The sequence below is a fragment of the Hevea brasiliensis genome, chromosome 10 (genome assembly GCF_030052815.1).
Source record: "Hevea brasiliensis isolate MT/VB/25A 57/8 chromosome 10, ASM3005281v1, whole genome shotgun sequence".
NCBI classification, from domain to species: Eukaryota; Viridiplantae; Streptophyta; class Magnoliopsida; order Malpighiales; family Euphorbiaceae; genus Hevea; species Hevea brasiliensis.
This window is the reverse complement of record NC_079502.1, coordinates 100,560,823-100,586,445: the sequence shown is the minus strand read 5'-3', so window position 1 is coordinate 100,586,445 and position 25,623 is coordinate 100,560,823. Positions and strand designations below refer to the sequence as shown.

Genomic DNA, 25,623 nt, shown 5'->3' with positions numbered 1-25,623 from the left:
CTACACAGCAAAACCAAATGTAGCCAAACCTGAAATAAAAAAATCAACACAGAGATATCCAGAAACAAGAGAGCACTCTAATAATTAAATTATTCTCTCCTCTGCTGCTGAGAAAACAATGAGCCCTTCCAAGATCTGAGCTCCTCTTACACAGCCACCCGTCGAGGACAACAGATCTGATGTCAAAAGGGGACGCAAGACAACACAGGGACCTACCATCAACAACTTTTTTAATCCTCACTAGATTTTATCCGCAACCATGAAAGGCCACTTATTCTCTTCGATTATGACAACTCCTATACAGATCTACTCCTCATTATCCTCATCATGAAAACTCATAGATCTATAAGAAATAGCACCCAAAAGACTATTTACTCTCAACCCAGTTGCAGGAGGTATAAATCACAGTTAGGCTAGTCTTCCCTTGCCCCGAAGGGTAAGGGAAGCCTTCAACAGATGAAAAGCTTGACGACTCAAAAGAAACGATAAAGAAAAACTTTGAGATAAATATTCACTCTCCAAAAGTGGAGACGGTAAAGAACATTCATCTGTTGGAAATTAAGGAGTATTAAGGGGAATATTGTTATAATCCACAAACTTAGTGGACGGTACACCTTTTCGCATAATAGTAAATATTATTCCTGGCTTAATACACGAATGGAGCACATACATGTGAAAATCTAAAATCAAGAGCTTGAGAGTGGGCCGTACGATTTCTCAACTTTAAGCAACGCCACATCAACTCCATATCTTTTTCCAACTTTGTAGAATACCATATTAATCTCTTGTTAATTTGATAAGAAGAGAAATGGAAAATCATAAAAATTACATTAATGTATATAAAATTTTCATGTTGATTAAAATTTATTAAATTTAATGTTAAATTTTTTTAATATTTTTTAATTAATATATTTAAATTTTTTTTAGTGACTGTTCTAATATTAATATCAGACAGACTCTAAAATAAATAAATAAATAAATAAATTATATAGCATGCATGATGGAAGGAAACAAAATGGAATTTTTGGATACTAACTATTGATGAACGATTTTCTGGAGTGACAATAATTCTTCTCATCCCCCCAGGTCGCATACCTAGAATTCCTTCCTCGAATCCTGCATTATTTGATTACAAATTTCAGCCATATATATATATATATATATATATATATATGCTAGTTAAACAAAAGAAGAATTCCTTTGCTTATACTCTAGACTTGGTTTCTTTTTTTTTCACCTTCTCCAAATCGATGCCAGCACAGATGGACTTCTTCAGGAGAACGATCTACAGTGTTGCTCTGAATGAGCTCATGAAATTGATCATAGAAATCGTAGTGGAATGTCACCTGCAAATGATCATAGAAATCATTTATGCCCTTTTCATTAATAATATATATATATATATATATATTTTTTCATATTTTAATAAAATTTTTAAAATTTAAAAAATAGAAAATGATTTTTTTTAATGAAAGCTATTTTTTTTAAAAATAATTTTATTTTTTATAAAAAATTTTTTAATAATAAATTTTTCTGAATACTCTCAAATACTAAAAAATATAAAAAATATTTTTTATAAAATAAATGAAGCCTAACTAATATTTAAGTTATATATATCACATTTATATTTTTTTAATTTATAATTTTTTTTTAATTATATATAAATAATAAACTATTACATACATTTATTTATTTTATTCGTAGAGAGAGCAACACTGCTGCTCATGAGCTAGTTGCTGTAGCTTTAAAGGATGATTTGTTTACCTGCAATCAAATGACGAAGACCATCAATGAATGGTTGAAATTTTTCGAGTTGATTTTTGACAAGCCTAGCGATTTTGGAGAAACCGACTGCATATTTGGAATTAGAAGGTCACAACGATTTCAGAGGTGTGCGCTCGGATGGAGAAAAAACCTCTAGCATTTCAATCATAAATAGTAACATGTGAGCCCCCACAATAGTAGTGGACCACACAAGTGGGCCACACTGGTGACTTGTGGACGTCACATTCAAGCCCTATAAGAGACATGTGGACCTATTGGTGTACCCCACTTGGTGAAATGCGGATCCTACAGGCTGACGAGTCGTTTTAGGTAGTAGATGGCTCCCAAGGTTTTTTGACATTTTTAGCGTGAAGAATTTTTTTTTAAAAATAAAAAAAAATTTAAACCAAAAGACAAAAAGGTGTGTGCCGGGATGGAGAAAAAAACACAGGAAATTCAATCTTAAATAGTAACATGTGAGCCCCACAATAGTAGTGGACCACACAAGTGGGCCGCACTGGTGACTTGTGGACCTCAAATACAAGCCCTATAAGAGACATGTGGACCTGTTAGTGTACCCCACTTGGTGGCATGCGTGTCCTACAGGCTGACAAGTCGTTTTAGTTAGTAGATGGTTCCCAAGGCTTTTGACATTTTGAACGTGAAGTTTTTTTTTTTTTTTTTTTAACATGAAATCAGAATTCCATTAAAATAAAAGGAAACAAAGGGGGGTTAAGTACTAAGTCTAATTCTGATTTCATGTTAAAAAAGAATAAAAAAACCCAAAACCCATCAACCCAAAAAATTCAATCTAGCCCATTACAAAGCAAAGGGAATCAGAGAAGAAATTTCAAGAACATACTGAAGAAGACGGAGCAGAACCCTTCACCACAGCTTTACTGCATGACACTATCAGAAGATTGAAAGTTCACCCATAAGCAAATCTCATATCCACACATAATAATACATAGTAAAATTAAAACCTAACCAAACTAAAAAATAAAGAATATCAACACAGAGATATCCACAAATAAAGAGAATACTCTAGTAGCGAAATCATTCTCTCCTCTGTTGCCTGAGAAGACAATGAGCCCTTCAATGATCTGAGCTTCCCTTGCTGAGCCACTTGTCAAGGACAATGATTCGGCGTCAAAAGGAGACATTGAACGACGCAGGGACCTATCACCAATAGCTTTTTAATCCCATCAAATTTCATCCCCAAACATGAAAGGCCACCGATTTTTGACTCGGTCATGGCAACCTCTACAGATCTACTCCTTATCACTCTCACCATGAAGACTCATAGATCTATAAGAAACAACACCCAAAAGACTATTTACTCTCAACCCAATTGCAGGAGGATAAACCACAATTAGGTGAGTCTTCCCGCCTCGAAGACAAGGAAAGCCTTCAACAGTTGAAAAGCTCAACCACTCAAGAGAAACAACAAAGAAAAACTTTGAGAGAAATATTCTCTGAAAGTAAAAGTGGAGACGGCAAAGAACATTCATCTGTTAGAAATTAAGGAGTATTATGTGGAATATTATTCTAAGCCACAAACTCAGTGGAATGTAAAAATCTTCTCATATTAGTCAATATTATTCTTCGATTAATACACTAAAGGAGCACATACATGTGAAAATCTAAAATCAAGAGCTTGATAGTGGACATTGCACGATTTCTCAACTTTAAGCAACACCACATCATAAACTTCATATGTTCTTCCAACTTGTAGAATACCATATGAATCTCTTATTAATTGTGATAATAAGAGAAATGGAAAATCATAAAAAATTACATTAATGTATATAAAACTTTCTTGTTTTGATTAAAATTTATTAAATTTAATTTTAAATTTTTTTTAATATTTTTAATTAATATATTTAAAATGTTTTTCTTAGTGATTGCTCTAACAGCAATATCAAACAGAGTATAAAATAAATAAATAAACAAATTATATAGCATGCATGATGGAAGGAAACAAAATGGAATTTTTGGATACTAACTATTGATGAACGATGTTCTAGAGTGACAATAATTCTTCTCATCCCCCCAGGTCGCATACCTCGGATTCCTTCCTCGAATCCTGCATTATTTGATTACCAATTTCAGCCATTTATATATATATATATATGCTAGTTAAACAAAAGAAGAATTCCTTTGCTTATACTCTAGACTTGGTTTCTTTTTTTTTTCACCTTCTCCAAATCGATGCCAGCACAGATGGACTTCTTCAGGAGAACGATCTACAGCGTTGCTCTGAATGAGCTTATGTAATTGATCATAGAAATCGTAGTGGATTGTCACCTGCAGATGATCATAGTTGAGGGGCGGTCTTAAAAAAAAAAAAAAAAAAACAAATATATATATATATATATATATTAAAAAAAAATCTAAAATTTTTAAGTTATTTATGATTATAATCAAAACTTTAATTGTATGTAGTATAATTGAATTTTAATTAGTTATCATAAGAGACTGAATTGAATTTGAGAAAGTTAACGGTAACTTAAAATATAATGTTTGAAGTTTTATTTTATTAATAAAATAGTTCATTAATTTAAATTTTATACTGAATATTTTATTTATTATATAAAATATTTATAGTGTGATTATTTATGCTTACTTTATTACTATGTTGTTTTTGAATTGTTTATTATATTAAAATATATTTTATCAATAAAAACAATTTTTTTAGTATACTATTTCAATTAAAAATAAATATTATAAATATATTTTACATAATAAATAAAAATTTTTTAAATATAAAATTTAAATTAATAAATTATTTTATTAATCAAATAAAACTTTAAGAAATATATTGTACATAATTTACTATCAACTTTTTCAGATTCAATTTAGTTTTTTGTTTGGTAACAACCGTGATGACTTATTAGGATTTAGCTATAATACTCACAATTTAAAGTTTTAACTGCCATCATAAATACTTTAAAGTTTTGGATTTTTTTATCCAATAAACCTTAAAAAAATTATTTTAATGGATGTATTGAAATTGAATATCATGAATTTAAAGATAGTATAAATAAAAACAGAGGGAATTAAACAACCTTCAGATTACTAGAGCGTACAGGATGACCTCTACCAACAATAATATCGTGGTAGATAATCCCTGACTTTGGATGCTTTGTGTAGCCATCAGGTTGTTCTACCAGATTCCCTAAAAAACAATTGAACACAGTGAATATGAGTGTTTTCAAAATTGTAAAGATTTATACTCATACTACTTTAATGGAAATATAATTAATAATTGAATTGCAATTCCGGAGGCTTAAAATATAAATTAAAAGGATCAAAGTTCATGGATAATGGGTAAAATTATTGAAGAAATGAGCCAGCAATGAACCTTTATTAAATGGGAAGTAATATCCACGAGATAGAATTGGCGAGAAGTGAATATTTGAACAAGCATCCTGTAACGCCTCGTGTTCTTCATATTCATGAGATGAAATTGCATCCTGTGACCTAATTCATACCAATGAGAAAAAAAATTCTGGGGCTATATGAGTTCGTTTTAGGAATATTAGGACGGATATGAATAAATAAACAACCAAACAAACAAATCATTTACCCGTCGACCATCTGCGGGTATAAGTCAGTTTGTATACACATTGTTTGCTCATGTTTAGTGTTGGGAGTTATGTCTGCAAGTGCAACGAAGCGTTGTCAGATAGCCTTTTATCATTATCCCCTTTTCATTGCTAAAATAAATTACAACAAATGTTAGAATTAATAACAAAAAAAAGTTTACAGAGACATTAATTTTACTGCTATAAAGGTAACATATAATAGCAAAATGAATAATTATTACTAATAGTACATAAAATAAAGATGGTAATAATTGCTATTCGTTTTTATTACCATCGATAAACTTTTAGTAGCAATAATTATTTCTATCAATATTTTTTTTTTCAACAATCACAATTTTGTTATAAAATACTTCTATTCACTAATTTTTTTCAAAATGCAACAATTATTATATTATTTTAATAAACTTACGTGGCAAATTTTATATTTTTAGCGTTAATACATGAATTGCTACACATTGTTATATTAAATATTTTTGTATTAGACATTTTACAATAAAATTATAGTTATTTTAAAAAAAAAAAAGTTAATAGCAGCAATAATTACTGCTATCAAAAAGTTTATCAATGGTAATAACAACGAACAATAATTGTTGTCATATCCTTTTATATACTATTAACAACAAAAGTGTATCTAATAAGAGTTCGAAAAAATATGAGAACGATCTTAATAAATATAAAATAATATATTTAAATTGAGATATGTGCAAAAATAATTATATTTTATATAAATGGTGTATTAATATAAATGTAAAAATTTAATCTAATGGTTGATAAGCTTAACCTCGTATGAGCTCGAACTCTATAGACACACCTAACAACAATTGTTCATATGTTAACTTTATAGCAACAAAATTAATGTTCCTGCAAAATATTTTTCCTACTAATTCTAATATTTGTTATTGTATCAGTGATGATTTTTTTTTTCTTATGATCTATTTTTAATAGCTGAAGCCTTCAGTGACAAATTTCTTACTATACTTAATGGGTAACAAGCCAGAAATTTTTTCTTTATTATTATTTTTTTCCTTATAAAAATTTAATGGTAAATCTAAAATAGTTTAATCTGAATTTACTTTAAAAAAAATAATAAAACCATAGATGACCTACAATTTGAAATAACTCCAATTTGCTCATCTAACTAATCTTGTTTTATCACTTCTAATTAATACAAGTAATGCACTCAATTTTATTAATCAATAATAGTTACATTCTTTAAATTAATGGTAAAAAAAAATGTCTCATATTATAGTGAGAAATATTGATAAGATTATCTCTCTTATTGAAATTGGTATTTTACAGAATGCCCCATGAAGTTTGTCAGAAATAAAAAAAAAAAAATTTTCTCATGAATTTATAATAACTTTAACTCTCAATTTTAATTTTATCAACAATTATATCTTTCCATCCAAATTAGATAGAAATTGCAGTTAGTGATAAATGAAATTTTAAAATAACCCTTGTTCAAAGTAACCCTTGTTAATTTACTATTTAGTCCATTAAGTTTAACAAAAATTCATTAATTTTGTATTTTACAACTACATTAATTAGTCCCTAACATTTTATTTCATTAATACTTTAATCATTTTGTTCACTTTTTATATCTCTTCAAGTTAATCAAAGCAATCGAAGTTTAAAATATTGTGAATTTTATAAATATCCTACATTAACAAAAGGTTATTTCTTCAAAAATAAAAATTATTTTTCTCATGAATTTTTTTTTAAATTCTTAAACAAAAACACTTTCCATAGAAAAAGTAATCCATAAATAAGTAAAAAAAAAATAAATGGGGAGGAACAAAAATTCACCTTGATTACTCTGAACTTCCTTCTTTTGGGCTTTAGACTCTTTAGGATCTGCAAGATAAAAGGCTTGGAAATCAAATTTGGTTAAGGTAGTTTTTGATACTGGAATATATATTCCACAATACATACAGTCATCATTCAATTAAAACTCAAATTTAAAATAATTAAATATTTTTAAATTATTTTTTAATAATATTTAATATGATACTTTTGTTAAAAAAAAAAAAAAAAATTGGCCTTCTAAATTTTTATCAGCCTAATAGAATATTAATATTTATCAGAAAATTTAATTTTACTAATGTAATTTTCGAATCAAAATTGAGATTAATTGGATCAACATAAACAGAGCTACTATGAGTTAAGTCACCAAGTTGACTCTCAATTAAATAATAATTATCGTCTCATATTAATTTGGGATAAGGTGATTGTCCTATATATATATAAATATAATATTTAAATAAATCTCTTTTATCCATTTTTTTATATGGTATCAGAGCTACCTACTTTAATGTTGGTCCATCTATAGATATGTTTGTCTATAAACTTTACGTTTCAAATGTTTATACCTAGACATATATTAATTTAACATAAAGTGTTCATATTATATATAAAATTTGGACAAACCTCTTTTCGGATGAAATTAAGCTCAATTCATTTTCTCTATAATTGTGTAATTTCATTTTAGCTTTTTTTCCTTTTTATCATTTTATTTCAGTATTATAAGTTTTTTTTTTTAAATCAAGATTAGTATAATTTATTAGGATTTACAAAACACTTTCCGCTCTTTAAATCTAATAATAAAATTTCTTATTTGTGTGAGACAAATGAATATATATTTTTTTTAAATAAAATATGTTGAATAATTTCTATATATGTATATATACTCAACAAATCTAAAATACGTACTTGGATCGCCATTGCTCGCCGGCCGTTTCGTTCCTGCAAGCAAGAGGCAACAAATCAAAATAAAAAAATAAAAAAAAAAACTTAAACGATTTATTTAATTCTATAAGTTTTAATTTTAGCAATTAGATATTTTAATATAATTTTTATTTTTTTATCAATATACAATTAAAATAAAATTATAAGATTTCCTTATCAATTACATGTCTGTCTGACCTCAGATGATTACAAATTTTAATATAATTTTTAATTCTATCATTAAATTGATTTTTATTAAAATTTTCAATTTTCAACAATAGCAACGGGAGATATCCCTGTGCTTACTATAATTGACTCCATTTGAGTTTCAAATTCAAAAAAGTAATTTTTAAAAAATAAAATTCATCTTAAATATTGTTAAAAAATAGTTTTAAAAAAATTAATTTTTATTATTTTAATATTTATAAGTAAAATATATCAAATTTATTTTTAATTAATTTTTATTATTTTTAATTAATATATTTAAAAAATAAATTTTATTACAATAATTAACAGTAATATTAAACAAATACTATAATTTTCATTTAAATTCGATCAATAGTAATAATTAAAACATACTCTTTTGACAAAATTATAAGACAAAGAATACACGCCGTTTAATAAAATTATGACAATAATTATGATAATTAAATCATGGAGATTATTAATAAATAATCTAAGTAACAGCTTGTACTTTTAATGATATAGTTTCCAAAAGCAACAGCATAATTTACTCCATAACATCAAACTGGACATCTAAGTAATAGTAAGACAATAAAATAAATAAATAGATCGAAGAAATTAATTCATAAAGCCTACCTGCTTTCTCACGCGGGTAAGGGTCATCATGAGCTGGAGCTACAAGTTGAAAAACAAGAAATCAGACAATATATACGTATTATCTTGAGAGATTAGGGATTAATTTACGTAAGCATAGAGAAGAGAGAGAGAGAGAGAGAGAGGCTTACGGGGATTGTAATCTTCACCAGACAAAGCAGTAGAGGAAATCATCAGCATAAGTAGAATCAGGATTAAGTTCGTCGCAGCCATGGACGTGAGAAATGATTTAGTTGAGGAAATCATGAGAATGGCCCATGGAGACTGAGAGCTTAAGAGGAATTTGGTGCGCTACCCGGGCAGGATATCCTTTTCGGGCTAAGTGGTATCAGAGCCTCGTAACGTTCCGAGGGTCTCGCGTTCGAGTCTCGCCTGCGTAAAAATTCTGCGCTTAGAGTGGGCCTGGCGAACCCAGAGTCTGCGCAAGTGGAGTCGTGGTGGGCTTGGGCCTTGGCCGTATGCGGCCCATGGAGACTGAGAGCTTATGAGGAATTTGGTGCGCTACCCGGGCAGGATATCCTTTTCGGGCTAAGGATGTCGGTGTTTCAGTCAGCCTATAATTCTACCTAAAGGATTAATTATTATTATTATTATTTTTCCATAAAACATATAACACAGAAACATCACATCTCTTAAAGTTATATATTTATACATATACCCTTTACGAGTTATCTGAAATCTCGCATAACCAACTCTCACAATACAATATATATAAAATTAAAAATTAAGAAAAATATCAAGGAACTTAATCCAAATTTTCGTAGGTAATTTATTTTAATTTTTTTTCTATTTTTTTAATATTATCGACTAAATACGATTCGTTGGTAATTATTAATGAAAAATTTTCATAGGTAAAAGTTTTTAAGCTTTTTAAATTTTTTTTTATTTTTTTTTAGTATTATGGATTAAATATAGTTAGTTGGTAATTATCAATAAAAAATTTTCGCAGGTCATTTATTTTAAGATGTTTATATATATTTTTAATATTGTCTACAAAAATAAGTTCGTTGGTAATTGTTGACGGACAATTTTCACGGTTAAAATTTTTCAAGTTCTTGAATTTTTAATTTTTTTTAATATTATTGACTAAATACGAATTAATCGATAATTACTAATAAATCTTTTTGTCGGTATTTTTTTATTTAGTCACTAATTTTGTTGTCAATGTTAGACATTACTTTTATTTATGAAATTACATCGTCAGTAATCAGTCGGTAATTTCATCAGTATAAATTGGTTAATTTTTTTTTTTATCGGTAAAGCGTCGGTAAATCATCAGTAAATTACTAACGAAATTCAGTGGTCGGTCATTTTTGTAGTTATTTTTAAAATTTCTTATAGTGAGTGAAACATACCCGCCAAATAAAACAATTATCTAATTATGCTTTTTTAATTTTTAATAATATTTTTTTCTATATTTTCATGTAATCAATTAGAATTAAAAAAAAAAAAGAGAAAACCCATTTATCCTATAATTAATTAAAATATTATTTTTATATTTTCTTATAATTAATTAAAACTAATTAATAAAATATAGTTAATTTTAATTTAAATTCAAAATAATTATAATCAACCAAAATTAAAAATATTATTTTATATTTCTATAAAACTATTTATAATTAAAAATTAAATATAAAAAATTATATATTCATATAATTAATTAAAATAAATTATAATAAAACAAATTATAAAATAATTATTTATATATTTTCATATAAATTATTAAAATTAGAATATAAATTTTATTTTATATTTTCATATATTTAAGTAAAATTAAAAATGCAAGTTCAAATCAATTTTAATTGATTAAAATTAAAAATATAAAAAATCAATTCACGCACTATTGAAGGTTGTGTGTTTTACGCAGTTAAAAATTGTGCCTTTATGAGCTTAAACATGGTTAACTCTGCAGTTAATTTTTTATCCATTAAAATTTTTAAAATATTATTATATTAATAAATTTACTCTTATTGTTTTGATAATTATTATACTTATTATATAATAATTAATATTTAAATTAATGATTATTTTATTTATTATTTTAACAATTAAAATTTTTATATAAAAATTAATTGAAATATGGGTTAATTTGCCCTCTATACTTATTAAGGAGATTCAATTTAACTCATTTTGAACTTTTAATCTAATTTAATTCATAAGTTTTGATTTATACTCAAATTAGTCCAATTGATTAAGGAATAAAGTCTAATTTTCTCTCTGTACTTATTGGGAATGTTCAATTTAACCCAATTTTATCTTTTGATTCAATTCAATCCAGAAGTTTTAATTTATGTTCAATTTAGTCCAATTTTGAGGAAGGTGAAACTCACTTACCATCTTGGTGCATGAGTTGCATTTTTTCTTAATTTTTTAAATATTTTTTAATGTTAATTGCTTGGTTAATTATTTTTATTCTTAATTAATTAACTATAATTGGTTATTTTTATATTTTACTTTTTGAATATTAATTAATAATATGAAAAAAATAATATTGTTATATTTTTAGTTTATTTAATTATAATTTCAAATTTTAAATTAAAAGCATAAAATACAAAAATCATATTTTTTCATTTAAATAATTAAAATTTTGATTAATTATATGAAAATATAAAGATATTTTTTTATATTTTCAGGTTAATTAATAATATTGAATAATAAAAATAATATTTTTATTTAAATAATTATACAATATAAAAATAATATTTTAATATTAAAAAATAATTAAATATTAAAAATATCACATATTAATTAATTAGGCTAATTTGAGTATAAATTAAAACTTGTGGGTTAAATTAGATCAAAAGATAAAAATAGACTAAATTGAACCTCTCCAATAAATACAGGGGCCAAATTGAGCTTTCTTTCAAAATTAATTATTTGTACAACAATTGTTGAAAAGTTATTTTCCATAATGAAATTATAAAGTCTCGATCGAATGCAAGATTGTTGAAAGATTTTTTAATTGCATATATCCAAATATATTTTTGATAATATTAATAAATGACGCAATCAAAGAATGCTTTCAGAAAATTAAAACTTACAATTATAAATTTAAAATTATAATGAGAATTTTTTATTTTATAAAATTATTTTTTCATTTAATTGTTATTATATATTGATAATTTATATATATTATTATATATATTTTTTAATAAATAGTTTATATAATATTTTTCTTAAATTGAAAAAATAATTTTTTTTATTCTACTAATTTAATTTTTTGACTCCGCCTTACAAACAATTATGAAATGCTTATTATGTTGTCAATTTGTGGGCCAATTGTTATGCAATAATGCACACAAGTCTTCGTTGAATTGTTGTAATGTGAGGTCGTGGCAATATTTAATTAATTCTAATACGTGGCACATCAATGTATCTTTACAGGTGAAAGATTCTATAGACGTGAACCGTATAACAACTTATTTTCTGTCGCAAGTGTGAGAATAAATTTTTTAAAGTAAGGTAATATAAATTATAGTAAAATATTTAATTTTATTTTATTTAATAGAAATAAAAAAATTAATAAATGATAATTTAATAATATTATATTTTTTAAATCGAATATACGAAATATATTCTAAAGTTAGTATAAATGTATTTGATTAAGCATCTCAAAAAAATTTATTAAGAATATTTACTAATTGATCATTTGAATTAACAAAACAAATGATAAAATATTCTAATTTAATCTTTTGTCTAATAAAGTGATAAGTCACCTTGATCTATATGTTTTGTTCTCTCATAAAAAATTAGATCTGAGGTGATTTAAAAGAATAATTTGATTATCACATATTAATCTAGTCTAATTTAGTCTAGCGATTAAAAATATGTTACTTACTTAACAGATTTAAATTTAAATTCTCTCGCCTCTAATCCCTTAAAAAAAAAAAAACCTTACAATTTTAAATATAATCCAAATATTAAAAAAATAAATACTTTTATTTATAAGTAAAAATAAAGCACCTTACTCTTATCTTTTTTAAAACGCTTATATATTTTTATAAGATAATTTTAATATAAGACAAAGCAGACAAGGTACAAACATAGATAGAAATTGAATTAATTAGCCCTTCAATTGACCAATCAACATTAAATATGCTCCACTCAAAAATAAAATTTAATCAAAATTTATCTTTTTAATATTTATTTTGATAGCCATCAAAGTAAAATTAATTTTCAAAAAAGGATCTAACCATCTTTTTTATTATTTAAAAAAAAAATAACTTTTTTACTATAAACCAAACAAGAATTAATGCAACAAATCCTACAAAAAGATAGACACCGATTTTCAAAATGATATTATAAAAAAGATATTTTATTTTCATAGTGACCGAGTTGTTACACTTACACCATGAGTTTTTTTTTTCTTTTTTAAATAAATTACAGGTATCTCCTAGTCCATTGGGTTAGGCCTGCTTGCATCGGAGAGACTCATTATGAGGATAAAGTATGATCCTAGTGGAGATTTTTTTCATCTATAAGGATCGAACACTTGGCATTACTTAAGAGATACAAAGTCGTTTACCATTTGTATCAATCCCGTTGGTGCACTATTATAGGAGTAAAGTACCTTCAATGGAGATTTTCTCCATTCATAAGAATTAAACACTCGACCTTGAGAGATATAGAATCTTCTGTCACTCATACCCATCCCATTGATATGCCATAAAATCTTTTATTAGTATAGTGTAGGTAGATAAGGATAAGATTTTAAAATAATTATACAATAATTTGATTGATAATAAGAGCCCACAATTATAAAATTTGAATTTTAACAGCAAAGGTTAGTTGGATTGATAAGATTTAGTATTATTATTATTATTAAATTGAGGGTTCAAATCCAATCCATTGTCCTTCTTAGTAGTTAATTTATAAATTTTATTGTAACTTTTTAGTGAGGTTGGTGGTCAGTGGCAGCATCACATGCATTGACCCCACTAAATTTTTTTTTCATATATATTTTATACTATTCACTTATTTTTGTTGGTAAATTAAGATTTCCTTAATGTAATTTCAAGGGGATAGTACATTTATAAATTATTAATTATTTACTATAACACTTTTTATTGATAATTACTGGCGATAATAAATTATTTTAAGCAATTAATGATAACTTATAGGTAATTACTAATGATAATTTTTAATTCATATTTTTAATTTTACTTTTTATTTTTAATTTAATTTAATCTATTTTATGTTATTTTATTATATTTTTAATTTATTTTAATTTTTAATTTAATTTAAAAATATCAATTTAATTTAATTTTTAATTTGTTTTTACTTTTTAATTTTTTTTAATTATTTTTTAAATTAAATATTAATTATTTTAATTTCAATGTAAAATTAATTTAATTGCATATGCTGGGGAGTGGCTTTTCTTTTATTAAGAAACAAACTCCTTTTTTATATATTCATAAACGATATGAGAATTTTATATTTTTTGTGATTTATCAATGGATTACATACAAAATCGATATTTATTGGTAATTACCAATGAAATATCTTCGTACATAAATTTTTTTAAGCTTTTACAATTTTTTTTTTATTTTCTTCTTAGTATTACTGACTAAATATGATTCGTTGGTAATTACTGATGAGAAATTTTCATAGGTAATTTATTTTTAAAATTTTATTTTTTATTTTCTTCTTAATATTATCAATAAAAAATAAGTTCATTAGTAATTACTGACAATAAATTTTCATAGGTAATTTATTTTAATTTTTTTCTATTTTCTTTTTAATATTACCGACTAAATACAATTCGTTGGTAATTACTGAATCAAAATTTTCGTAAGTAATTCATTTTAAAAATTTTATTTTTTATTTTCTTCTTAATATTACAGATAAAAAATAAGTTCATTAGTAATTGCCGATAACAAAATTTCATAGTTAATTTATTTTAATTTTTTTCTATTTTTTTAAAATTACTGACTATATACGGTTCGTTGGTAATTATCGACGAAAAATTTTCACAGGTAAAAGTTTTTAAGCGTTTTTAATTTTTTTTATTAGTATTATAGATTAAATACTGTTTGTTGGTAATTACTGATGAAAAATTTTCGTAGGTAATTTATTTTAAAATTTTATTTTTATTTTTTTCGTTAGTAATTACTGACGGACAATTTTCATGGTTAAAATTTTTTAAGTTTTTGAATTTTTAATTTTTTTTAATATTACCAACTAAATACGAATTAATCAGTAATTACTAATGAATCTTTTTATCGGTATTTTTTTTATTTAGTTGCTAATTTTATTGTCAATATTAGGCACTACTTTTACTTATGAAATTGTGTCATCAGTAATTAGTCTATAATTTCGTCTGTATAAATTGGTTTAAATTTTTTTTATCGGTAAAACGTCAGTAAATTATCAACGAAATTCAATGGTCAGTAATTTTTATAGTTATTTTTAAAATTTCTTGTAGTGAGTGAAACATACCTATAAATAAAATAATTATCTAATTATTTTTTTTTACTTTTTAATAATATTTTTTTCTATATTTTCATGTAATCAATTAAAATTAAAAAAAAAGGATATGATGACGAAGAGAATAACTAGATAGATTCCATACATTCTATTTTTTAGTAATAATAAAATAAAATAATTTTATTTATAAATAATTGATAAGTTAATAAATTAATTTAAAAATTTTAATTTTTTAGTTATAATTTTTATAAAATTAAATTAAAATTTAATAATTTTAATTAAAATAGTTAAATAATTGCAGGTTATATTTAACTAATAAAATTTCTATAAAACAAAATAGGTAGGAATGGGGTTGAGTAATTCAACGTTGAAAATTTTTTGCATTAAGTAAGGACATATTTGATATCATTATTGAAATTATTGTTAAAAAAATTATTTTTTAAATATATTAATTAGAGGGTATTAAAAAATAATTAAAAATTAAATTTAATTAATTTTAATCATAAAAATATTAAAATAATAAAATAATTTTTTTTAATTCATATTTTTTAACAGTATTTAAAATAATATTTTTATTTAAAAAAATAATTTTATATTCTAAAATTTAATACCAAATAAAATTTAATTATATTATAAATTTAAAATAAAAATAATATTATATTTTAAATCATAATGAAGCGAGTGCATTAAAAAAAATCTTTAACACTAAAATTATTGCCTAAAAATCAGTAAAGTAATTTTTTATGCCACGTGAATTTATTTTTATTAAATAATTATCTAAAAATCCAAATGAGATGTTACATCAGAAGACTTTGCACTAGCACTTATCGGATTCTGACAACGACACTTAACCCAACTGGAACGATGAATTCAACTCAATCATGAATTCAGCCCCACGACTATATGACCCAAAAAAAAAAAAACATGCCCTACACTACTCGTTCATTTACATTTACATCACATTTTTTTTTATAAGAAACTTAAAAAGGAAAAAAAAAGTTGGGTTAAGGACTGCAGGCAACTCAATGATTTTGCAGAAACTCAACAAAATGATCTATATATCGATCATGAAGATCTTTATCTGCAAATAACTTGCTCATCTCCCTTGCATTGTCTCTGTATACTTTTCCTTCCTTTTCAACCATCACCATCCTCAGCGACTCAGCCACCGATTCCCTCGCAAAAGACCCATCTTCCTCATCTCTTGTCACCTCTACACCCACCTTCTTCTCTCCAAAAACTCTTGCAATTAGCCCTTGGTCTACTACAGTGATTGGCAACATAATCAAAGCAAGTCCATAGTAAAGTGCCTCTATAACTGAACTATAACCACAGTGAGTCACAAATCCTCCTACTGATTCATGACCCAAGATTCTGAGTTGAGGTACCCAACTCGTCCACACCATGCCACGTCCCTCGACTCGTTCTTTGAATCCATCGGGTAACTCAACCGAGTTATCCCGTTTCCTTAGAACCCAAAAGAATGGCAACCCTGATAACTCTAATCCGAGTGCCAACTCGTTTATTTCAGGTTGACTCAGTTCCACCTCGCTTCCAAATGCTATGTAAACCACAGAACCTTTGTTTTGCTTGTATAGCCACTCTCTGATTGTGAGCCACGTTTCATCTTCGTTACATCTGGCTTCAAAATCTGCAGGTGGTAGTAAACCTATTGGAAGCGCAGGCTTGCGGTGAAGCTCTCCAAGAAGCCTCAAAAAGTCCGCCTCTAATTCATTGCAGCTCCGCACAGCTATTACATCACAACCTGCAATGACTGATCCTAAACGAAACACATCGGAGACACCTGAATAGTTTACCGCGACAGGATAAGCTCGCTTTGCCTCGTGGAGCTGATAGGCGACCTTCGAAGGAAAAGGAATCCAATTAGGAACTACAGTGAAATCTTCTGGTTGAGTGCGCGGATCCTCACCATTAATCATGGCAGAAGATGATGATCCAAAGAAAGATATACTCCATGCAGCTAAAATATTGAAGAAGGCACGCGAGATCCTAAGATTGGCCGCAATGGAAGGTAACCAGTAAGGAGCAAAGTCGCAAATGATCCAATCCGGAGTAGAAGTTTTTAAAAACTGGAGAAGAGGACCTTGGAGGCCGTCGTAGGCAATCTTGAGGTATGGAATTTTCTGGGAAGGTATATCAATGGTGGCCTCTGCACTGTGTGGGAGATGTTCAACTGTGGGTAAAGGGAGGCTCACTAAATTGATAAGCGGTGCCAAATTTGAAGGGATATTGGGCAACCGTCGGATGTTTCTAGGAGTGGATATGAAGGAGATTTTATGACCCCTTTGGGCTATGTGCTTGGCAAGATCAAGGAATGGGATTATATGACCAAACGCCAACCATGGAAACAAAGCAACATGAAGCTTTTTACCAGGTTCACTCATCTTGAGTTGGTGATGGTGGTGATCCTCCGATATCAAACCCTCTCACTCGCAGGCGTTAGTGAATTTCTTGCCACTCTACTAAGCACTCAAAATATGAAGACGTGAGATTGACCCATTTAAAAGGTCGGTCTAGAATCCCCTAAGGACAAATTATATTTTATATTCGAAACATGTGGTGATTTATTTACATAAATAAAATAAAATAAAATATGTTTAAATTAAAAAGCAGAAACTAATGTGATTCTGATTATTTAATCTTCTACTGATGTGTTTAATTTAGAAGAATGAATGTTAACAAAATAAAATTTGAAAGATATAATTATTTTAAATTAAAAATAAAGAAATTAATTTATAATTTGTCATAAATTTAAAAGAAAAATTATAATTTACTCTATTTTTAAAAATTGGAGTATAATTAATTTGTCATTGGACACAGTATCTACAATGCTTTCAACATCTTCCCTTCTAATTTGCTTCTAATTTGGTATAGTAATAGAGTGTTACCAATTTGATCTGTCACTAATAGCATGAGTTTAAGTAATATAATTGGGTTGAGATAGATTAATTTTAGTAATTAATATTCGTATCGAATTCATATTAAATTTTATTTTATATATTTAATATACATTATTCGAATTTATCAGTATAAACTTTTTAGAAAATATATTATTAAAAATAAATTTTATATGTTTTTAATACAACTATTAAATTTTTAATATAAAAATTATTAATAAAAATATATTTACATGAATTATTAACTAAATATATAAAATTAAATAAATTTAACAGAAGTTGATAACATATAAATAATAATTAAATTTAGAATAAATATAAATAAATTCAAATATAAATAAAATATTTTTATGAGTACCATTCAATTTCATATTCTTATTTTCAGTTTTTTCTATGAACAAGAATATTATTGATAAAATAGTTAACAAAAAACTTAGAGGATTTTTGGTTTAACTTATAAAAACCAACTTATAAACATCTAGAATTTATAAGTTAATTTAAGTTTATGAACATTCAAAATTTTAAAAATATACGTGTTTGGTTAAAATATTTATAAGTGACTGATAAATCGTTAATATATTTGATAAAAGATAAATCATAAATATATTTATTATTAAAATGACTAAAAAGATACTCAATAATATTTATGATTAAATTTTAATAATTAAATAAAAATAATATAAAAAAATATTTAATCAAACTAACTTATAAACATATTACTTATAAATACTAAAATAAAAGGTTGAATTTATTAACCTTTTTCTTTTAATTTATAAACTCAACTTATCAATATAAAAATTATTATAAACAAATAGATAGGATAAGTTATATATATATAATAAGTGCGAGATGTGTGAACATAGCAAGGGTAGTTGATTTCAAAGGTTTCAATATCATCATGGAGATTTTTTTTTCAATCAAAGAGAGTATAATTAATCCATGATGAAAGTTTTGAAATTAACCATTTTTTTTCCTATTGTTCAAACATATCTCGCACTCACCAAAAGTGGCATATTATAATTAGTCTATTGAAAAAAAAAAATTGTCTAAAAGAGCACTTTATTTTTAGTTATTTTAAAATACACACTTTTTGTCTAACAAATTTTATTATTAAGACTCTATTTGTTTTATAAAAAATGATTTATATAAAGAAAATATTTTCTATGAAAAATATTTTTTAATATTTTTTATGAAAATATTTTTTATTATTTAATTATAATGTTAAATTAATAATATTTATTTATTTCATATATGTATAAATGTGTTCACATTTTAATAAAATTTTTAAAGTTTAAAAAATAAAAAATAACTTTCTCTTTTAAAAAATTTTACTTAAAAATGACTTAATTTTTTTTTATAAAAAAATATTTTTCGTTAACTAATTTTCTTGAATGCTTTCAAATACTAAAAAATATAAAAAATATTTAAAATATTTTTTATAAAATAAACAAAACCTAATTAATATTTAAATTATATATATTGCATTTATATCTTACATTTTTTTTTTAATTTATAGTTTTTTTTATAATTATATATAAATAATAAATTATTACATGCATTTATTTATTTTATTCGTAGACAGAGCAACACTGCTACCCGTGAGCTAGTTGCTATAGCTTTAAAGGATGATTTTTTTACGGCAATCAAATGACGAAGATCATCAATGAATGGTTGAAATTTTTCGAGTTGATTTTTGACAAGCCTAGCGATTTTGGAGAAACCGACTGCATATTTGGAATTAGAAGGTCACAACGATTTCAGAGGTGTGCGCTCGGATGGAGAAAAAACCTCTAGCATTTCAATCACAAATAGTAACATGTCAGCCCCCACAATAGTAATGGACCACACAAGTGGGCCACACTGGTGACTTGTGGACGTCACATACAAGCCCTATAAGAGACATGTGGACCTATTGGTGTACCCCACTTGGTGAAATGCGGGTCCTACAGGCTGACAAGTCGTTTTAGGTAGTAGATAGTACCCAAGGTTTTTGACATTTTGAACGTGAAGAATTTTTTTTTAACATGAAATTAAAATTTCAATGAAAGGAAATACAGGGGGTTAAGGACTAAATTTAATTAAAAAAAATAATCTAAAATTTATCAATCCAGAAGTTTTAACCCAGTCCATTGTAAAGCAAAGAAAATCACAGAGAAAATCTCGAGAACATACCGAAAAAGATGAAACAGAACCCTTCACTATAACTTTACCGCACGGCACAATCAGAAGATTGAAAGTTCACTCATAAGCCAATCTCATATCTACAAATCATACTACACACACAGCAAAACCAAAATGTAGCCAAACCCGAAATAAAAAATAAAAATAGAGATATCCAAAAACAGAGAAAACACTCTAGTAATTAAATCATTCTTTCCATTGCCGCCTGAGAAAATAATGAGCCCTTCAAAGATCTGAGCTCCCCTTGCACAGCCACCTGTCGAGGACAACAGATCTGATGTCCAAAGGGGTCACAAGACAACACAGGGACTTACCACCAATAACTTTTTTAAACCTCATTAGATTTCATCCGCAAATATGAAAGGCCACCTATTCTCTTCGGTTATGACAATCCCTACACATATCTACTCCTTATCACTCTCACCATGAAAACTCATAGATCTATAAGAAATAACACTCAAAAGACTATTTACTCTCAATCCAATTGTAAGAGGGATAAATCACAGTTAGGCTAGTCTTCCCTTGCCCCGAAGGGTAAGGAAAGCCTTCAATGAATGAAAAGCTTGACAATTCAAAAGAAACTACAAAGAAAAACTTTGAGAGAAATATTCACTCTCCAAAATTGGAGACGGTAAAGAACATTCATCTGTTGGAAATTAAGGAGTGTTATGTGGAATATTATTCTAAGCCACAAACTCAGTGGAAGGTACAACTTTTCTCATAATAGTAAATATTATTCCTGGCTTAATAGACGAATGGAGCACATACATGTGAAAATCTAAAATCAAGAGCTTGAGAGTGGACAGCCGCACGATTTCTCAACTTTAAGCAACGCCACATCATAAACTCCATATCTTTTTCGAGCCTGTAGAATACCATATTAATCTCTTGTTAATTTTGATAAGAAGAGAAATGGAAAATCATAAAAATTACATTCATGAATATAAAACTTTCGTGTTCTGATTAAAATTTATTAAATTTAATATTAAAATTTGTTTAATATTTTTAAATTAATATATTTAAATTTTTTTAAGTGTCTGTTCTTACATTAATATCAGACAGATTCTAAAATAAATAAATAAATAAATTATATAGCATGCATGATGGAAGGAAACAAAATGGAATTTTTGGATACTAACTATTGATGAACGATGTTCTGGAGTGACAATAATTCTTCTCATCCCTCCAGGCCGCATACCTCGAATTCCTTCCTCGAATCCTGCATTATTTGATTACCAATTTCAGCCATTTTTATATAGATATATGCAAGTTAAACAAAAGAAGAATTCCTTTGCTTATACTCTAGACTTGGTTTCTTTTTTTCACCTTCACCAAATCGATGCCAGCACAGATGGACTTCTTCAGGAGAACGATCTACAGCATTGCTCTGAATAAGCCCATGAAATTGATCATAGAAATCGTAGTGGAATGTCACCTGCAAATGATCAAAGTCGAGGGGCGGTCTTCCAAAAAGGCCTATTTGATAAAAATTTAGAAATTTTTAAGGTATTTTTTTTTATTGTAGTCAAAACTTTAAATTGTGTATATTATAGTCAAATTTTAGTTAATTGTTATAATGTAGTCAAAGAAATCAAATTGAATTTGAGAAAGTAAACAGTAAATTAAAATACAGAAATTTTATTTGATTAATAAAATAGTTAATTAATTTAAAATTTATATTTGAATATTTTTATTTATTATATAAAAAATATAGAATATTTATAGTGTGATTATTTTATGCATTCTTTATTATTATGTAATTTTTAAATTTTATTATATTAAAATATATTTTATCAATAAAACAATTTTTTAGTATATAATTTCAATTAAAAATAAATATTATAAATATATTTTACATAAATGAATAAAAAATATTTAAATATAAAGTTTAGATCAATAAACTATTTTCTTAATAAACATATTATACGCAATTTATTATCAACTTTTTCAAATTCAATTTAGTTTTTGTTGCTATAATTATGATAATTAACTAAGATTTAGATGTAATACCCACAATTTAAAGTTTAACTGTAATCGTAAATACCTTAAAGTTTTGAATTTTTTTTATTCAATAAACCTTAAAAATATTATTTTAATGGATGGATTGAATTTGAATATCATGAATTTAAAGGAAGTATAAACAAAAACCGAGGGAATTGAACAACCTTCAGATCACTAGAGCGTACAGGATGACCTCTACCAATAATAATATCGTGGTAGATAACCCCTGATTTTGGATGCTTTGTGTAGCCATGAGGTTGTTTTACCAGATTCCCTAGAAAGCAATTGAAAACAGTGAATATGAGTGTTTTCAAAATTGTAAAGATTTATGCTCATACTATTTTAATGGAAAGATAATTAATAATTGAATTGCAATTCATCTATCAAATTTCAAGTTTTCATTTGGGAAATTCTGGAGATTTAAAATATAAATTAAAAGGATCAAAGTTCATGGATAATGGGTAAAATTATTGAAGAAACGAGCCAGCAATGAACCTTCATTATCGAATGGGAAGTAATATCCACGATATAGAATTGGCGAGAAGTGAATATTGAACAAGCATCCTGTAACGCCTTGTGTTCTTCATATTCAGGAGATGATATTGCATCCTGTGACCTAATTCATACCAATGGGAAAAAAAAAAAAAATTATAGGGCTATATGAGCTCGTTTGAGGAGTAAATAAGGAACGGAAATGAAGTAAATAAATAAACAAACAAACAAATTATTTACCCGTCGACTATCTGCAGGTCGAAGTCAGTTTGTATACACATTGTTTGCTCATGTTTAGTGTTGGAAGTTATGTCTGCAAGTGCAACGAAACATTGTCAGATTAACTGGAAAACAAGCTAGAGATAGCCTTTATCGTTATCCACTTTTCATATATATATATATATATATATATATATATATATATATATATATATATATATATATATATTCACCGCAATAAATATTAAAATTAATAGTAAAACAATTTTACAATAACATTAATTTTGTTGCTATAAAATTAATATACAATAGCAATATAATTAATTATTACTAATAGTATATAAAATAGATATGACAATAATTATTATTTGTTAATATTAATTTTACTGCTATAAAATTAATATACAACAGCAATATAAATAATTATTACTAATAATATAAAAAATAGATATCGCAATAATTGTTATTCGTTATTGCGACTATTATTAATAAACTTTTGACAACAATAATTTTTTTTTTCAGCAATTATAATTTTGTTATAAAATATTTATAGTTACAAATTTTTGTCAACAATGTGCAAAAATTATTATATTGTAACTATAAATTTATGACGGTAAATTTTATATTTTTAGTAATAATATATATTATTATTAAAAAATTGTGAGCATCAGTATTTTAAAAGAAAATTATAATTACTAAAAAAAAGTTATTAACAACAATAATTATTGTTACCAAAAATTTATTATACCAAAAAAGTTATTGATGGCTAAATTTTTTACTATTAATTTTAACAACATCCTAGCTAATCTTGTTTTATCATCTCCAATTAATCCAGGTAATCAACTCAATTTAATTAATCAATAATAGTTACATTCTTTAAATTAATGGTAAAAAAAAAAGTCTCATATTGGAGTCTTACTATCATTAAAGGATTTTTTTTTTCTTTTTATAGTATGAAATGTTGAAAAGAGAACATTATCTCTCATTATTGAAATTGGTATTTTACAGAATGCCCCATGAAGTTTTTCAGAAATAAAAAATATGTCCTCATGTTTTTAATTTATAATAACTTGTCTAATCATATCAACAATTATGTCCTTCCATCCAAATTAGACAGAAATTGCAGTTAGTGATAAATGAAATTTCAAAATAATCCTTGTTAATTTACCATTTAGTCCATAAAGTTTAACAAAAATTAATTAATTTTGTATTTTTAAAACTAAATTAATTTGTCCCTAACATTTAATTTCATTAATAGTTTAATCATTTTGTTCACTTTTCATATCTCTTTAAGTTAATCAAAGTTTAAATATTGTGAATTTTATAAATATCCTCCCTTTTCAAAAAAATTCTCAAAGAAAAACACTTTCCAAAGAAAAAATAATCCATAAATAAGTAAACAAATAAATGAGGAGGAACAAAAACTCACCTTGAATGCACTGATCTTCCTTCTTTTGTGCTTTAGAGTCTTTAGGATCTGCAAGATAAAAGGCTTGGAAATCAAATTTGGTTAAGGTAGTTTTTGATATTGGAATATATATCCCACAATACATACAGTCATCTTTCAATTAAAACTCAAATTTAAAATAATTAAACATTTTTAAATTATTTTTTAATATTATTTAATATGTTACTTTTCTTAAAAAAAAAAATTGGCCTTCTAAATTTTAATCACATGAATACCAAAAACGTAGCCTAGCAGAATATTAATATTTATCAGAAAATTTAATTTTACTAATGTAATTTTCGATTCAAAATTGAGATTAATTGGATCAACATAAACAGATCTACTTTGAGTTAAATCACCAAGTTCACTTTCAATTAAATCATAGTTATTGTAACACATTAGAATGAATATTGTAACACATTAGAATCATAGTTTCATGCCTCATTAGGATAAGGTATTTGTATCATATATAATATTTGACAAAAATTTTCTATTTGAGTTAACTTTTGGGGTGGAGTTAGACTCGATCTATTTTTCTTTACATGATATCAAAACCTATCATATTTTAATGTTGGATCACCCGAAAATGTGTTTGTCTGTAAACTTTACGTTCTAAATATTTATGCCGAGCATACGTTAATTTGAGATAAGGTATTTATATTATATATAAAATTTGGATAAATCTTTTTCCTTGAACTAACTTTTAGGATGCAATTAAATTCAATCCATTTACTCTAGAATAGTGTAATTTCATTTTAGCTTTATTTCCCTTTTTATCATTTTGTTTCACTATTATATGTTTTTTTTTTCAAATCAAGATTAGTATAATTTTTTAGGATTCACAAAACCACTTTCCACTCTTTAAATCTAATAATAAAATTTCTTATGTGTATGAGACAAATGAATATTTTTTTTTAAATAACATATGTTGAATAATTTCTATATATGTATATATACTCAACAAATCTAAACTACGTACTTGGATCACCATTGCTCGCCGGCCGTT

The 25,623-nt window shown here is 25.7% G+C and overlaps 2 protein-coding genes and 1 long non-coding RNA gene across 3 annotated transcripts; all 3 read right to left on the bottom strand.

Moving 5' to 3' along the window:
- LOC131169453 (uncharacterized) lies at positions 1 to 25,623 on the bottom strand. The gene is made up of 7 exons (XM_058128681.1): positions 25,597 to 25,623; positions 7,179 to 7,226; positions 5,354 to 5,426; positions 5,129 to 5,247; positions 4,833 to 4,942; positions 1,238 to 1,346; positions 1 to 29 (listed from the first exon to the last, which is right to left on the bottom strand). Exons 3-7 carry the CDS (start codon positions 5,392 to 5,394, stop codon positions 1 to 3), a joined length of 408 nt encoding a protein of 135 aa, XP_057984664.1. The 5' UTR covers positions 5,395 to 5,426; positions 7,179 to 7,226; positions 25,597 to 25,623.
- LOC131169306 (uncharacterized) lies at positions 8,077 to 9,195 on the bottom strand. Its single transcript, XR_009140413.1, has 3 exons — positions 9,065 to 9,195; positions 8,916 to 8,954; positions 8,077 to 8,114 (listed from the first exon to the last, which is right to left on the bottom strand). It is a non-coding gene; the product is annotated as an uncharacterized LOC131169306 (long non-coding RNA).
- LOC131169305 (putative UDP-rhamnose:rhamnosyltransferase 1) lies at positions 16,305 to 17,899 on the bottom strand. The gene has a single exon (XM_058128509.1). The coding sequence runs from the start codon at positions 17,762 to 17,764 to the stop codon at positions 16,382 to 16,384; it is 1,383 nt and encodes a 460-aa protein (XP_057984492.1). The 5' UTR covers positions 17,765 to 17,899; the 3' UTR covers positions 16,305 to 16,381.